Source organism: Lepisosteus oculatus, chromosome 1, assembly GCF_040954835.1.
Source record: "Lepisosteus oculatus isolate fLepOcu1 chromosome 1, fLepOcu1.hap2, whole genome shotgun sequence".
Taxonomy (NCBI): Eukaryota; Metazoa; Chordata; class Actinopteri; order Semionotiformes; family Lepisosteidae; genus Lepisosteus; species Lepisosteus oculatus.
The window spans coordinates 11333153-11351301 of NC_090696.1; the positions used below are offsets into that span (position 1 = coordinate 11333153).

General features: G+C 36.0%; 2 protein-coding genes across 8 annotated transcripts in view; one reads left to right on the forward strand and one right to left on the reverse strand.

Annotated features, from left to right (window-relative positions):
* ncapg (non-SMC condensin I complex, subunit G) overlaps nucleotides 1-3749 on the forward strand; it is a 28266-nt gene extending 24517 nt beyond the window's left edge. For all 4 annotated transcript variants that reach the window (XM_015343920.2, XM_015343922.2, XM_015343923.2 and 1 more), the window contains 2 exons: nucleotides 2565-2637; nucleotides 3515-3749. In XM_015343920.2, the coding sequence (XP_015199406.2) occupies nucleotides 2565-2637; nucleotides 3515-3644 (203 nt within the window). In that variant the 3' untranslated portion in view covers nucleotides 3645-3749. The remainder of the gene's footprint in view (nucleotides 1-2564; nucleotides 2638-3514) is intronic.
* A 153-nt stretch (nucleotides 3750-3902) lies between these two features.
* Nucleotides 3903-18149, reverse strand: part of lcorl (ligand dependent nuclear receptor corepressor-like) — a 45539-nt gene continuing 31292 nt past the window's right edge. For 3 of the 4 annotated variants that reach the window (XM_015343917.2, XM_015343916.2, XM_015343919.2), the window contains exon 7: nucleotides 3903-13903. In XM_015343917.2, the coding sequence (XP_015199403.2) occupies nucleotides 8941-13903 (4963 nt within the window). In that variant the 3' untranslated portion in view covers nucleotides 3903-8940. The remainder of the gene's footprint in view (nucleotides 13904-18149) is intronic. The other variant, XM_015343918.2, reaches the window with a different exon arrangement.

Below are 18149 nucleotides of genomic sequence, written 5' to 3' on the forward strand. Positions count from 1 at the left end.
TACTGTAACAAAATTATTTGGATCTGTTAAGCCATGCACATTCTAAATGTAGTGAAATCAGTTGTTTTTTCTTGAGTGTAGAAATACAGTAAAGCGCGGAAATACTTGAGAAGCTTGTCTAAATTCTTCATTGGTTTAGCACCTACTGGGGTATCAGGGAACAGTTTGTAAATAGTCATTTGTATATGTGATGTAGCTTGTATTTGGGGAGTTCCATAGGGGTCTGTGCTGGGTCCTTTAAGAGTTTACATATTGCTTCTTGGACTTATCATAATGAAGCACTTGCATTTCACTGCTATGCTGATGATTTAGATTTGTCTGCAGACCAGATATTGATACAACGGCAGTTTCTGAACTTTACAGGTATCTATCTGATTTTTAGATGGAACTGAACATAAAGCTAAACTGTGACAGGTCTGAATATATTCATAGGCCTCCAAACATCAGCTTCACAAAGTTGCTAACATTAGTGTTGCTGACAGGACTGAAATCAGACCTTTGATAGATGTTAGAAGCCTTAGTTTTACTGTTCAGTGTCATCATTTCATTAGGTTTGGTACAGTATGTCTTTCTCCTTAACAATGCTCATTAAGACCCTTACTATGTTGATGCTGAAATATCGATGCATGTATTGATTTAATCAAGAATAATCTATTGTAATACTTTAGTTCTTGGGCTCCACACTGGTGTTACGACCCCAAGTGTCTAGGGGTAAAGGGGTGTAACATTTAGGATAATTTGTTGGAAGCAGGTGAGTTCTGGTGAGGGACTAGGAAGCGTGATAACAAGGGTTGGTGCAAAAAGTGATAATTTTAAGGTGAATAAGTGACAGGTACAAAATAAGACACAATAACACACAGGGGTAGGGAACTAGAGTGGTGCCAAAGAAAAAAAATAACGAACAAAATGGAGCTGGCTAAGAAAGTAAAAGAAAACCTGAAACACTTGGTCTTCGGCGTCTTCAACACCCTAGCTTACCTCCACTGACTACCCAAAACCATACAAGACAAAGGGCACTCACCCGTACTAAACTAGTGTGACTAATAAAAGAATCAACTACATGTGTGCAAAATGAACCTAATAACCTGAACTAATGTGACATGTGTGAAATACACAAAAGTTCACACAAATACACTAATGAACTACAAATAAAACGAGAGTAGAAAAGTAACAGGGTACAAAAGAACAGAGGTTGATACAATAACAAGTTTGGGCAAGTTAATGGCAAAATAAGGATAACACAAACAAACGAAAGTACAAAGAGACAAACAGAAACCAACAGAACAAAGCCGAAGCTATACAAAAACACACACACAAAGCAAAACAACAAACCAACAAAGCCAAAGCAAAACCAGAAGCAAAGCGAAAAGCGAAGCCAAGCGGGACTGAAGTCAAACATAAGGCCTCTCCCTTCTGAAAACCTCCATGTCATATACTGAATAAGATGCACTCTGATTGGCTGAGAAGCTGATGGATGATGATGTCATACAGAAACAGGGGTGTTATGGTGGGCCAATGGGGGAGGGAGAACAATCAAAGTCAGAAGTGTGGAACAATACAACAACACACACAGACCACACACTGGGACGCAACACCCCCACCCATAAAAACAAACATCTAATGTTTGGACAAAGCGAAAACAAAACCATTCAAACAATAGGCTATACACGACCCCCAGCCAGGTCATTAAATTAGATTTTCTTTTAATAATAATAATAATAATAATAATTGCTTACACTTATATAGCGCTTTTCTGGACACTCCACTCAAAGCGCTTTACAGGTAATGGGGACTCCCCTCCACCACCACCACCAATGTGCAGCATCCACCTGGATGATGCGACGGCAGCCATAGTGCGCCAGAACGCTCACCACACACCAGCTATCAGTGGGGAGGAGAGCAGAGTAATGAAGCCAATTCATAGAGGGGGATTATTAGGAGGCCATGATGGGGTAAAGGCCAGGGGGGAAATTTGGCCAGGACACCGGGGTTACACCCCTACTCTTTTCGAAAAGCGCCCTGGGATTTTTAATGACCACAGAGAGTCAGGACCTCGGTTTTACATCTCATCCGAAGGACGGCGCCTGTTTACAGTATAGTGTCCCCGTCACTATACTGGGGCATTAGGACCCACATGGACCGCAGGGTGAGCGCCCCCTGCTGGCCCCACTAACACCTCTTCCAGCAGCAACCTTAGTTTTTCCCAGGAGGTCTCCCATCCAGGTACTGACCAGGCTCACACCTGCTTAGCTTCAGTGGGTTGCCAGTTGTGAGTTGCAGGGTGATATGGCTGCTGGCTGTTTATCCTGTACTGTTGAATAGTGCTTGCTTTGAGGTGAACATGGTGATATTATAATTGTTATCATCACCACCATGGCAAACTGTCTCTTTTTAAAAGTTTTATGTTACTGTTAATTTTGGAAAAAACATGACTGAACTTTAAAGCTTGTTATTCACATCTGGTTTGATAAAAGTGCTGTTTTATCAGTTTTAAAAGTGCTTTAATGTTATATTTTTCTTGATGCTCCTTTTCAATTTTGGTAACTGTAATTCTGGAACTCCAGGACAGAAAAAGGTTTCCACAACGGGTACGTCCTCAAGAAGAACACGCAAGGCAAATGAAGCTTCTGATGAAAGGTAATGCATTTGATTTTTTTAAAATAGCTTTCACTTACATTCATTTTAACTAAGGTTAACCTCATAAAAAGGTATTCTAATATTTCATTACAAATTCATACATTTTTGGTGAAAAATTTTATTTTAAATAATGCCTTCATGGCAAAACCTTTTTTTTGTACAACTTTGTACAACAATTGTTGATGTGTTATTGCAGAAGCTGTTGGTTGTTGGTATTTATAGACGTAAAGAACATTTGTTCCTTTTATAATTGTATTTTAGAAAACATAAATCATACCACATATGTTCTGGTTTGTTACTAATTTACTGAAGACATTTGCTATTTTACACAACACTGGTATTCCCTAGTGATTATATTTTAATTCATTTTACATTTATATAAAGTGCTCTTAATACAAAATTAAAAAATTCAGTAGTAAGATTTCTTACAACTGTAAGAAACATGCGTACTAGTGAGTTTTAATTTGCTTCCTGTTTACTTTTAGACTTAATTTTTCCTTTGAATCCTCAAAAGTAAGCCTTGTAAAAATGACCTGGTTCACTTAACCTTTGAACAACTTAAAATCTATTTTTTTATCTTTAATCTCAATATTTCATTTTTTGTTAACTTGTACTCTTCGTCTGCTTGTACTGAATTTCACTCTATTATATTTCTTCGCAATAAACTATTCCTAGCTTAATTAGATCACTCTTTACTTAACTGTACAACTCAATTATGAAATTGACTCTACTTAGTACAAATAATGTAAATTGCTTTGGTTAAAGGTATCAGCTAAATAAAAGTAGATGTATTCAAAGATAAAAACACATTTGCAAAGCTATGATTTTGTTACACTTTGAAATTAATGAAAATCATGATGTATTTCTGTTTCTTCAGTGATGGAGAAGAGTTGGCTGGAGTTCATGAAGTAGTTACCAGGCCCTCCAGAAGAGCAAAGGCATTAGCATTGGAAAAAACAAAGAAGGATCTTACTGCTCTGATGAATAGAGAAGCAAATGGAGTTTAACAGTCCAGATAATCAATATATTTTTCAGTCTGCATTTTTTCTCATTACATGTCTTTTAACACAGCTTTTAAAGGATTAAAAAATAAAGTTGATTTAACCAGTGAAGTGAACTGAATTTATTTAGAATATAGACAAATCTGAGTAAATGTACAACAGGAACATCCCACTTTGGATTAACACCCCTACCCATTATTCTACACCGCTATACCAAATTACTACTTGGTATGTCTTCATTAAGAAACAAGAAAAACCCCAAAACATGTTAAACAAAATCTTTATTCTTCTACTGACACTACCTTGTTACAAGCTTTTCTGTAAAGTCATGTATAAAAACATAAATATAACTTTTAGGATGAAGAAAACATAGCACCAGGCATTAACAAACCTCACAGGCATTCATGGTTACGATGCATCTTACAACATCTACGTTTTATTGGAAAACAAATACAGCAGAACTAAACACAGGCAACATACTAATAAATAGGTTAAATAATTGATTTTTCCTTTTTTCTTGTTGAACGTTCAATATGTTGAATAGTAGTAGATTGTTTTCAAAAGTAGATAATTAAAAAGGGGGTTCTAAGTAACTGAAGCCAGCTAAAATGTCACCTGGATTGAAAGAATAAGAAAACTCCAAGACAAAATAAAGAAATACAGGAGTATTTACAGAGAACAACAGAGCTGCCCCTGACTGTAAACAGTTATATACCTACTGTATAGAGTGTTAAATGGCTGCAGTAAATATTTGTACCACTTTACTAATCATTTGATACATTAATGTTTGAGAAAAAATAAGAGTTGTTGAGGAATAATTTTAATATATTGCAAAATGACAAGATAAACCAGGATTTTTTTGCATGGTTATATATCTAAAATTGAATAAGCACATTTTTGCCATAATCTTTATAAAGATTTGGAATTTTGAAATGTTATTTCTTTGCGGACTTAACCATCAAAGGGTATGCGATATGTTGGGCTTTTTCAATATTTCAGACCTTGTAACCATCATGGTATTTTTACACAATATAAAGATGAAACGTGCCGGATCAGTACAATCCTTGCATGTCCTTGGTGATTTTGAATGACCAGCAATTTTCATTATAATACCTAAAGATGCTGTTGAAGCCACTTTAGTAAGCCAAATTAGAGAATTAAGGCTCAGAACACAGGCTCATTATAAAAGTTCCATCAGATAAGTAATTTTACAGCAGTTGTGTTAGGCTAAGGAAACAATCATAGAATGTTTCAAATAACAAAATGAAAGCATGAAAAATTTATTATTTCTCCACTGCAAGATTGTTCATTTAAATTTATTAGAGTTAAATAAGCTGTGTTCTTGCTCAGCATTCCCTCACAGGTGGGACTGGATATTGATTTTGTTGTTCACCATGCATTTTAAACAAGTACAAATATTTATTGCAACCATTCATTTAGTCAAAGGGTGCTTCCTTTTCAACACAGTTACAATCCCTGAGGATTCCGCTTGGCAGATGTTTCAAAAAGGGAAAAATAAACAAATAGTGCATCCACATTTCCAGCCTAATCACTTCACCCTTTAAAGACCACAGTGTAACAAGCTTTCATTCCCAAAGGATTCCTGGGTTATTGCTGCATAAAATATCTGCAGTTATACATGGTTCAGGATTTTGCAGAACTAGTTGCTATCAACCTTTAACTCCAATTCCACTTTCACCCTTCAAAGCACTGGGAATCTCTTCAAAACTATACATAACCATGTGTAAAAAAGTAAATGCTTCATAGAAAAGCTGCAAATTAAAACTCATTCAGAAGCTACATAAGCTTTCAAAGTAAAACCAGTGGAAGATAAAACCATGCAAAATTACTCTGTGCAAGAGAATTTACCAATCGGCAGTGTCTGCTAAATAAATTCAAAGAACACTGGTAATGCTGCCGCCTAGTTTTTTTTAATTGATTTGTAGGGACAGCAGTGACTGCTCAAACAAGTTGGTCTTTAAACTTAAACTTAAAGGGCTAGCAAGCAAGGATTTACTAACAGTATACCAAGGTATTCAATAACAGACGCTTTCCCTGTATTTAACCTAATTTAAAATGAAAAGGAACAGCAGTGCTAATATAAAGCTTCTAAAACTGGAGTAAGATGTTATTTCTAAGGGGTGGCATGATGTTCCACCTAGTTTTGCAAAATCCCCACTTATGTACAAAGTATTAAGCTAGCAGTCAGCAAATGCAAATGACTTTAATCTACCTTCTAGGTTAAAGACATCATAGGCAATGTCATTTGATGTTTATTAAACTCATACTGTATATCATAGTAGACCTATAGATTCTCCTACAGTTAATGCATACATTGTGTACTCCTGGACAAAAACCAATACCATTTGACATTGGAAATCAAGAATCAACAGACTGCTGCCATTGTTTCAGAGATATGGAGAAAAAATGAATCTTAAAAGCAAACAAATATTTGCAGTCTCAGTTAAGTAAAAAATAAAAGAATTTACAGTAAAATCACTGGCATATGTATATTCTTCAACTACATTCAGATAATATGTGGTATTAAAAACCATAAAGTGGCGTAATGCTTTGGAAAAAAAATAATTTCCCTAAATTTGAAGTTCCTTAAATTAGTATATTTTTATCCTCTGGGTCAGACGTTGCCTTATCCAATAGCTGGTTTTGAAATTATTTTCAAATTTAAGGAACACTTGAGATTTTTTAAATATTTTGTATCTATTTTAAATGTAGTGTAAAGAATTTTCTTTGTTTTACAGTTTTTAACTTTAACTCTAATCCAGTAATATTGATGGTAATGCTTGGTATTTTCTTTTATTTCATGTTATTTATGTTATTTCATGTTGAATAAATTAAGACAAAGTAATTCACATTTCCAACGAACAATGTCTGTGAATAAGACCAGAAACAAAGAGAGCCAACACTTCAGGGTTGAGCTTTTCATTGTCATGCTACATACAGATTTCAGAATTTCAGAATTCATCAATGCAATATCAGAATTTAACGTGAACTTTTCATCCATTCATTTGAAGGCTGGAAATTCCAGGAACCACACGATGTGAAATTTGTATTTTAAGGTGCCATATTTTGTACAAGAGGTAGGTGTTATTTTATATTGCAAAAAAAAACAACAATATGGGATTCAAAGACGTACTAACCACTTCATAAAACACATTAAAGCTTCAAAAAGAGCAACGTTACAGTAAATGCAAGTATAATTAATGATTGCTTCAGAAGAGGAAAAACTCAAAAACATCTATAAAAAAGCTTTACTAATAATGCTATATTCCATTTACTATGTAAATGTCTCTTTACATATATTACTTCTATGTTACAAAGAATATCTTTAATGCAGAAATTGTTGGTACAGACATCCAGGTGTTAAATTTGGGTTTCAAAAGTTTATGAATGGTTTTATTAATTTTATGATCACACAACTACATTCTAACCTTGAAAAATGTTCCTCAGTAATAACAATACACAGAAAATCTAAATGGAATATCTGTATCTCATTGTGTTGCCACAATAGTTTAAATGTATGTAAGTTTTCTTTACATTTTTCTTACATTGAAATGCTTTTAACAAAAACCACTGCCTTGAACCTACAGATGCTTTGGTGTCTTAAAAAAAAAACGGCTGAACTGAACGAGATCCTCAGATCGATTAACTACTATGAAGAGTAGAAGCCTGATGGGCTTCTGAATGGCTTACTGTTTGTGAACTTCGTAATGTTCTTTCAAAAAGCCAGCTTGCACTGAGCTACATCAAGTAAATAAGTGCACTGGACTTTATAGGTTTCAGAACTTGAAGAATGAAAAGAAAAATACACACTACTCAAACAGCAACACAAACAAATATGGACACTGTTTCCTCTTAAAAGACATTTTTACCATTTAGGACTTTTGCTTACAAATAGAACCTCAAATATAATAACCTATTAAATAGGATAAGAGAGGAACTAATGGAAAAGAAAACATACAAAATAGTGCAACCACTTAGTTATTGTGTTCTATTTTCAGTCATTTTTCATTTCAACTACAAAGATGCTTACTGAGATACTGCTGCTGGGTTACTCAGTCAATTGACTGAATGAGAAGGCACATTGCATTAAAGACTAATTCACATATGCAGCTCTTCTCTTCTCATGGAGAGGAGTGATCCCATTAACTTATTTGGAGTTTTCTACAAAGCAAAAGAGATTTGTATTAAAAAAAGGAAAACACCAAGTTCCAAGTCTTCTTTTACCTCAGAAAATATATTTCCTTTTGACCTTAAATATTTGAAGTCATTATGTAATGGAATTTTTTGGACAACATTAATCCAAGTTCTTATCTAACCTACCTGGGTACCTGCAAAGAAAGGGTTGCTGAAGCCCTGGGTATTTCTTCTCCTTCACCACTGCATCAGTTACTCACCTGACATGTGATGCACGAGTTTATAATGGTTCAGCAATGGAGGCTTAGAAATTATATACGATACCATTTAATATAATATATAACAAAAATCTGCATATTCCCAATCTTCCATGCAAAAAGCTGCAACTGATTTTGTCATCACTTAGGAAACATGAGTCATTTTGGAATATGTTTATCAGGTGTCTCTTTGTTATACCACCTGTGAGTTACAATTAGTATGAGTTTGTTATATGAGAGCAGAGTATGAAACCAAAACATTAACAAATGTAAACAAATTATTAAAATACAACTTTACTGTGTTTTTGAAATTAGTTCCTGCTTAGTACAGCAGCTGCATCAGTGAAAAGCCTGAAGGAAACCAGCTTAGGAAGAAACTGAGCACAATGGAAGACTTAACTATAAAAACATTGATAAGTGTTTTTTACTCAGAAGATATAATACCAAAGACGACTAAAAGCAAGGTGTTTTTCTTACGTTTCTTCATTACTTGTATCTTACATAAATTAAACTGAAGATTTATGGAACTAAAAGAATCCAATGAATTGATACATTTACACACATCTTAAGAATAAATGTAAATATTATAAGGATGAATTAGGGCATTTTACTTTATGAGTTATGAGTTTGTGCCCACAGTTGTACACAACTATGAAATATAAACAGACAACATCCTTACTAAAAATACATATATTTATATGTATTTTTGTATCTTTATATGTATCACGGGGTCAATAAAGTATCTATCTTTATTTATATTTATGTATTTATACATATTATAGATACTTATATTAAATACATAGATATTTAATAGAGATATCTATGCATGTAGCTGCTGAATTGTCTGTACATATATAGTAATAAAAAATATGAAGAATAACTTAGTGATGCTAGTTTTGCACACATAAGCAATGTGTTTTCTTACCTAGCACAAAAGCAGAACAATTCCTGCTTGATGGCCATCCATTCACAGATTGTCTCTTTCTTTTTGCATCTTCTGTCCCATGCGTGCAAACATTTGCTCTTTTTCTTGTTACCATCCATTGCTGTTTTCCAGTTTCGGTGTTACCAATGGATTCCTTGTCATCACGTTGCTCATCAGTGGACTGCATGTTCACAAACAATTTCCTTGGTGAATACCTAGTTCTTTCAGGCCTGTCTATTCTGACAGTATTCTTGATTTCATTTTTGCTTGCTTTGTCTTCTCTCTCTTTACCTGTAGGCAAGATACTGTTTGCAGAGGATAAAACATCATATAGCTTCACTGTGCAAAAATTACATTCTTCAATTGCACTTTTCATTTGACTGCATTCAGATTTATCAAGGTCACTGAAAATGGAATTTTCTGCTAAAATGTCATTTTCATTGTGTTTTATTTTTTCTGGAGAGTTAATTTTTGTGAGGAATACTCGACATTCCTTTATGTTTTCTGGGCTCCATGGACTTGCACAGGCTTTCTCTTCAGAGTTCTGGACAGTATTAGTCCCTCTCTGAGTTTTTTGAGGCTGGGGGGCTGTCAAGTCATGTTCTCTAGTTTGCGCAAACAAGCTCAGTGTTTGAGTTCCATTCTCCACAGAAGAAAGTGACTTTTCTTTCATTGGATGAAAGAAATTTGTAGGAATGTCTTTGTTTTCATGAAAAGAATCAGAAGAAACTTCATTCAATGGAACAGCGAGAATGCTGTCATGCCTTTTTTTTAGCCTCTTAAGCACTTGCTTTCTGCAAAATTTGGATTTATTTCTCCAAGAAATATTTGCATATGTTCCCAACCTCCTGCCTCTGTATCGCAGTTTACTTCGGTGGAAGGGTAGCAATTCAATGGGTGTTAATTTTGGTAATGAAAGCCTTCTCTTGACACATAGTCTTCTGGCCCTGTGCATCCTTTCTTGTGCTTCAAAATGTTTTGCTGGACTCTTAGGACATGCCTGGGCAAATTTTTTCACATGCTTTCTCAAACGGTCTGCTTGAGGGCTAGGGCAGACATCAACACTGTTTGTGTTTCTGTTAGGATTGTACTGAACAATTTCATAAGGATTTCGAGCATTTGCTTTTTTCACTATTGCCAAAGACTGGGTCTCTGTAGTTTGCATGAACCAAGCACACAGTTTATCCATATTGCAATGTGTTTGAAAAAGCATTTTTACAGCAGAACCTGGATAATTTGGTTGGTCATTTTTTGTTGCAGCCCTTGTTCTTCCTTGGAGAGATGTTTCTTTTTCTCTTTGAAGCTTCCTCTCTGGTTCAGTCCCAACCGAGAGCCAGCTATCTGTAATCTGCTGAATCCTCCTGTTCAGCTCCTCACATAATGTAGTAACTGAAGCGGACGTAGGCCACCACTTGAGAGATTCATTTGATGTGAAAATTGAGTCTACCGACACTTCATTTGTTTTTGTGTTCCCTGAAAGTACATTTTCTGATGGTTCTTTTCTTGGCTTTTCAAGGTTTGGCAACTTTTTTGGAGGAGACTCATTGCTAAGTTTGTTTAAAAGTAGTTTTCGAGATCTACGTAACAAGGCGTTGCTATGAGTAAATGCATTAGATGTAGCCACTGAGTGCAATAAATGGATTGAAGGTTTTCTCACTCTCACGGAATGCCTAAGTGGCATCAGAGAGTTCTTTTTGTTCATTTCTTTGTCATCTGGATTTTCAGAACTCCCTATATGAGAGCCACCTGAAGATGATTTGATAGTCTTTGACATTTTGTGAGTTTCACTATCATCTGCAAGACACAGCTTTACCTGTTGCGATGACTCACCAAGGAATTCTGGAAGGTCTTTGCTAATTCGAACCTTTCTTTGCTTTGGGGACACTGTGTTAACAGTTACAGATATACCTGAAATTTTAACCTTTGGAGGTCTCCCTGGTTTTCTTAATGATGCTGTTGACTTCTCCTTTTGACATTTAATGTGGCTACGATGGTGAGGTGCAGAATTCTTGTCTTTCACAGGTCTAACAAAGTTAAAACGGTCAGGTGAATCAGGAGACTTGTTTAACTCTTCTATGTTCCCTTTTGAATCACTGTTATTTTTGTGGTTATTTCTACATTCATTTTCTAATTCTGCATTGTTTCCATGGTGGTCCTTTCCAAAATGTTCTCCTCCTTCAGACACAAGTCTCTTTATTCTTCTTGATCTCCCGTACACTACAGTAACTTGGATGTTTTTGCTTTCACATTCCTCCTCCCCCTTTGGTGACTGAGATGCACTGATCTTATTGACAGCATGAGAATCGCTCGTAGTAGAACTCTCTGCTTTATGTTTGGGTGGTCTGCCAATTGGCCTTTTCACTTGCTTTTCAATTTGTGGACCAAGTTTTTTTGGCCGACCCGGCTTTCTTTTCAGAGGAAAGTCTTCATTTGCCACTTCAAGTTTCAGAGAATTTGTAGTTTCTTTTTGATCGTCACACTCGTCTTCACTTAAATTTCCAGACAATGACCTTAAGAGATCTGTAACACCATCTTTTTTAATGTCTTCCCCATCACAAACATTCACACAAATCTGTGGTTCAACATCTTTAGTGCTCTCTAATTGTCTGGATGAAGTTTGTAATGTTCCATTTACTGCAGAATACTCACAAGGGTCAAACATTTCACCTTGAATGCCAGAGTCAGAAATGGCTGATTTAAGTGTGTACTTTACTCCATCATTGCTACTAACAGGAGATACAAACATCAGCCGTATCGGACTAGCATACTGAGAAATACGCTTCTTTTCAATGGACACCGACATAGTTTTGTTGTTGGGCGAAATGGTTCTGGATAAATTCTCTGGACTTTCACAGTGCATGCAGGAATCTGAACTGTCCCAGCTACGACAGACAGAAGACCTCAGCCATACTGATGATCTAGGAAAAACTTCACTCAGATGCCTTTTCCGTCCCTGAGAATTGTGTTGCACTTCACCCTCTTCACCACCCTTTTTGTGCACAGTTTTTGAGTCTTGTGCTGTACCTGAAATGCTCCTTGAACCCCCAGCTTTATTCTGACATGCAGATTTCTTACAAAGATTCACAGGTACATTAACTTTCTGCCTCACATTTTCAGACATAACAGGATTGGACGTTTTCTTCAGGGCGTCTGGTTCTGTTAAAGCTTCTTTTCTAGAATGGTTTAGTTCTACATTTCCACTGGATTCTGGAGATCTGTCAGCTTTTGGAGATCTACGATTAAAAATATTTTCTGAAAAGCAGGCAGCAAAGCACATCTTTCGAGGCTCTGTCACATACAACGAAAATCTTTGTGGAGGAACTATGTTTCTTCTAGATCTCCCTGCACCACTAGAACTGTTAGGCTGTGAAAGACTCACTTTGTTGACAGGTCCTTGTTCTTCTGCTTTTGCAATCTTTCTTTTACTTGGTATTTGAAAGATTTCTCCAGAGTCAACAGGCTTATTTCTTGTATTCAATATAGTTGAGTCATTTTCTTCCTGAATGTTCATAGTTTTATGATGCATCTCTTGCAGAAGCTGCTCATTGCTTTCTGTTTGAGAGGTAAGACTTTGACCGTCACAAGGGGGTTGTGCCTTTCCAGAATCTGTACTATTCAAAATACTCTCAGTTTCTGAAGTTAAAGGCAATGGTTCCATGCTGGAGGAATGTGTAACATCATTAATCTGGTTATTTTTTTTCCAGCTTCTTTCCAAGGATAAATTTCTTCTAAAGAAAGACTGATCCAGGCTAGCAATTTCTCTTTTGATTTGCAAAGTCTGACGGCGTGATGAAGGCGAATCTGGAGACTGGTGTATTGCAATCAGAGTTTCCTGTCTTCTCCGAAAACGTGTTTGAATAGTTTTACTCTCAATGTTGGTCTCATGTTGATGAAGGAGCTCTTTTAAGTTATAATCTGGGTCATTATCATGGTGTAAAATTGCAGTTATAATTTCTCCCAGGTGAGTGTCATTACTGCACTCTAGGCTTTGGTGAGTGTTCAAACTTGTTAGACTTGGCTCTTTTTCCAGTTGTTCAATTGTTTTCAGTTTCTCATTTATTCTCTCCATTATATCTTGAATCAAAATACCACTTGGAGATTGTTCAAAATGTTTCTCAGGGGTACAACATCCAGTGTCCTTCTCATTATGTGCCTGAATTTGAGTCTCACAAAAGCTACCATTTGTTTCTATTGTAGATGTATCTTCATTTGATGGGACACTATCATCCTGCTGATGTCGTAAAAGAGATGGAGGATGGTTATTCGACGTTTTGCTATTTACTGCTGGGTGAACAGTACTCTTATCTTCACTTTTGTCATTGCTTTCATTTGTTATTGGTGACAATGGTGGAGGAGAGGGGCTAGAACCCCTATTACTGGAATCATATAAGTCACAAACTTTCTGAGTAGGAATAAGGGAGCTTGGTCCATTTTGAGCAGAACTAAAGCATGGACAATCATAATTCTGGTAAGAACATGGACATCTCTGATGACTGTAACAACTGCAACTACTGTGACTTACAATTTTGTTAATGCAACCAACAGCTGTACTTTGGCATGACAGGCACTGTAAATTTTTCAGGCAGATGCAAAGTGGATGTACAGGGTATGTATTTAGCCTACAAGATTGAACACAACACCCGTTTGAGATTTTGCATTCACCAAAATTGTACACATCTTGATGGGATTCCTTTCCCAAATGATAGCACAAGGTTTCTGTATATGGAAAATGTCTGTGGACATCTTTATACTGAGTAGATGAAATGCTGTAATCTTCATGTATACACCTCAAAATACTGTAAAGCAGCTTCTTATGGTATAGGCACAACGATGAAAGAACCATTTCCAGTGCAGTACTCCTTATTCCCACGTTTTCATCTCTGCTTTGCAAGGGTAGCTGTGGATCAACATCAGCTGGAACCTGGGAGCTACATACAAAATAAATAAATATATCAACAATGAAATACAATAATGAACTGCATTACAGAAGCTCTAGAAGTGGCATGTCTGCTGGAACTTTTCAGCTCAAACGTTTTCTTTTAAATTTTCTTTGTGAAGTTTAACCATAAGCTGTACTTAGGCCCATTTTAAAGCAGTTTAAAAGGCCCATTATTTTGCTAAAAATAGTTAAATATGCTGTTAGAGTAAACCATAATCCATTATGCAATTTGAAAATTAGTTCTCATCTCGCTTAAAAATATTCAGCATAGTGTTCCTCAAGAGCAGTCATGGAACTTATTTAGAAGTTTCTTCACTGTTCCAGGATGGCAGCAGTAAAACAAGAATGAAGGGCATTTATACAATATTAATCATCACCATCAAAGGTTGTTTCCTTTGGGAAAAGAGAATGGACAGGAACAAAGCACAGCGTTGAACTCGGTTCCAGGTAAACCTATATGGTTAATATCTGGTTACATTGATGAACTTTTGCAATATACTTTTTATCCATTGGAGGAGTACAGTGCCCATGAAAAATAAGTACAGTATATAACAAAAGTACCTCACAAAAATAGATTTCATTTAAAATATTAACACTTCTCATTAAAATGTTTTCCTTTGTGGCAGATTAGCTTTAATAGACTAACCTTCAATCTCTTTGGGTCTACTTCTATAGACAGTATAAATCAGAGGTGGTGAACTTGTTTGCTACGCAGGGCCAGATTTATTTAAATGTACTTCGAACAGGTCATACATACCATAGAATTAACAAAATACAAGGCCCTTAAATGCCACTAATTAGTTTTCAATTGAAGTGTTTTACATTTTTTCTGTTTATTTTATAAGATACCTAATTTCAAAATGCAATTAGTAGTCACCATATCTTAAACCTTACTCATTAACTTGGAATATGAGATTTTTTAACATTATTTTCTTGGAATTATTTAAAAGTATAATAATCGTAATTTCTGCACAAATTGCTGATTGCTTCAAAAGAATGTCAGAACATCTTAGTACCGAGGCAAAAATAAATGTGAATCATATATAGGGATGTTGCATGATAAAAATGTGAAAATGCAATATTTGCTAGATATCAGCAATAAATTCATTCCTACAATTACAGATTTTGCTCCTGGGCAACCGTTTTCAGTTATACAGCTTGTGTACAAACTAAACTTGTCAGCAATTAAAACTCTCCACATGTCTTGAACAGTTCTATTTCTTTTAATGATTACAAGGCTTTTATTACCATGGCCAAAAATATCCTTTGAGATCATAATATAACCCATCTGGTACAGTTCCAAGTGAGTTAGATACAGGCTGGTGGTTAAGGCACTGAGGTTTCTTCAAACTTTGGAAGAGTGTAGAGGACGTGTGTGCATGTCTTACTTTCTTACTTCCTACTTTTTGAGCAAAACGTCCCAGTGACGCCCCTGTCACTGGTATACGTGGACAGTGGCTGCCTGTAGTAATGACAATTTGCCTGCTAAGTGACACTTATCAAGAATATCAAAAGTAACAATTGGCACGAGAACACAAATTAAGAATACCACAGATATTTTATACGTAAAAAATAAGGAAATCTTTTACTAATTTGTCTATTGGGAGTTTTAAGACTCACTCCGTATTTTCAAAACTGCTTGAAATGGTCACGGGTAGAAATAAGAGTGAAGAAGTAACCAAGCCTCTTGTGAAGTATCCCTAATGAAAACATTTTCTCACTTAAACACAGCATTCCATTCCTTCATAAAATATACATTAAAATGTTTTAAGTTATATTAATATTGACATATTTAAGCATACGTTACTGTCACTAGATAACTGTAATGAGTAATTCACTTTATAGCACATTTCAACGTAAAGGGCCACAAAGTGCTAAAGAGTACGTATCGGAAGTGAGCAAAATAATTCATCACTGAAACGCCACATCCAGCTGTGTGAGATGCAAAGATCAAAGTTCAAGCTCTCATACATAACTGTTCAAATAGGTAGCTGCGTCAGCATGTGTAGGCTGTAAAGGAACAAGTAAAGGTTTATTCAATGCTGAAAATAAAAGAATATTTTGGCTGTTGAGCCTTCTTCACACCTGAAGAAGGCTTCACAGCATGAAATGTTGGGTCTCTTCTTTTCATCATGGAATAAACTTTACTTGTTCTTCTACATAAAACTGTACTTTCTACAGCAGTGTCCACATTCGTCATTCTGGAGCATTGGAAATTTCAGTCCAGAGGTAAGACTGCCATCTCCTGGTCCAACAACACCCGTTACAGCAGTAAGTTGGCTTTCCTTGGAGATCTCTCATCCCATACTGGGATGTCAAACTGACTAGGCTGAGGTATGCTTAGATTGTAAGATCTGATTAAATCAGACTAGAAGGCAGTATCACTGTTGTCATAATGGACTACTTGGAAAAAGTAAGAAAACTTTGACAACCTCCACCACTAACACATTTGCTGTTATTTTCCAAACATCCAACACACTGCATATCATATATCCTACAGTAGGTTTCATTTAAATATTGATCCTTTTTTTTTCCTGAAAACAAATCTGTTAAATCTGATGTTTCAAATATGTTCCACTTGAACCAGTCCTCTTCATGTGCATAAGCACAGAACTGCCAAGAGTTTATTTCCAGTCAGGAGCAAACTTTCACAACTCACACCAATTGTAACCTTCCACAGTTATAACAAGTATAAAATAAAACTGCATAACAAACTACAAAAAAGTTACCTTCAATTAATAAGGGACTACAGTGCCTTCAGAAAGTATTCACCTCCAATTGATTATTTCTTGTTCTGTTGTGTTACAAAGTCAAATTAAAGCATATTTAAATGGGATTTTTTCCACTCCGGTAGAAGCAATTCTCTATAATGATAAAATGAAATAAAGTATTTAGATGTCTTCAGAATTATTTTAAAAATAAAAATCTGAATATTACTTAATTGATAAGTATCCACCCCCTTTGTTTTAACAACCTAAATTGGGTGAGGTATTCAATTATCTTGACATCACACTTAATACGATAACAAGGTACACGTGTTCAATTGCTTGATTGCACAAAAAAAAATCACTGTGAGGTCTCAAGTAAATCAGATCAGTCCTGCTGTCATGAAGAGCAAGGAGCTGCTTGTGGAACTTCGAGGAAGTTGATAGGAGGAAAAAAGCTGGAGAAGGTTATAAAAAGATTGGTAAAGCTTTGAACCTTCCTAGGTTCTTCCATTGAAACAAAATTGAAAAAACATGACACAAACCCAGAAACTACTAAAATCAGGCTGTCCTACCAGACTGAGCAACCGGACAAGAAGGGCAATAGTCATAGAAGTGACCAAGAGGCCAGCTACAACACTGACAGTTGCAGAGCACTTTGGCTGAAATGGGAGAAACTGTCCAGACATCAACAATCTCTTCAGCACTTCACAGATTCGGCCTCGTTGGGAGAATGGCTAGAAGGAAGCCACGTCTGAGAAAGGCCAACATTAAGTCACACCTGGAGTATGCTAGGAGCCATGTGACAAAACCTGAAACCTGAAAATGTTGTGGTCTTATGAGACTAAAGTTGCTTTCAGGCCAAAGAACTCAAAGCGCTATGTTTGGTGCAAACCAAATACAGCCCAAAACCCAGGTAACACCATCCCTACCGTCAAGCATTGTGGTGGCAGCATCATGCTCTGGGGGTGTTTTTCAGCAGGAGGAACTGGAAAGCTTGTTGCCATCAAGGGCAACATGGATGGAGCCAAATACAAGCAAATCCTTGAGGAGAGCCTGTGTCAGTCAGCCAGAGATCTGCGTTTAGGGCGAAGATTCATTTTCCAGCCAGACAATGACACATGGCAAAAACTATCAAGGAATTGCTTGAAAAACGTTAGTATTCTGGAATGGCCCAGCCAGAGCCAAGACTTGAATCCAATTGAAAATCTGTGGTATGACCTGAAAACTGCTGTCCACCAACGCTCTCCATCTAATTTGGCAATCTAAATGTGCAAAGCTCATTCAGATATCCCGTAGAAGACTCACTTCTGTAACTGCTGCTTAAGGACTAAATATACAAAGTATTGACTTGGAGGGGGGAGAATAATATTTTTGTAGATGAGAAATTAAGTCTTTCATTCTGGTGAAATGCATGTTCATGAGTAAAAATATTTTTTATTAATAAATGTGTTGAATTTATTATTGAAGGGAGAAAAAATCATTTCAATGTGTTAAAAGTTGGAGGTGTAACTGGAACAAAATGCAAAA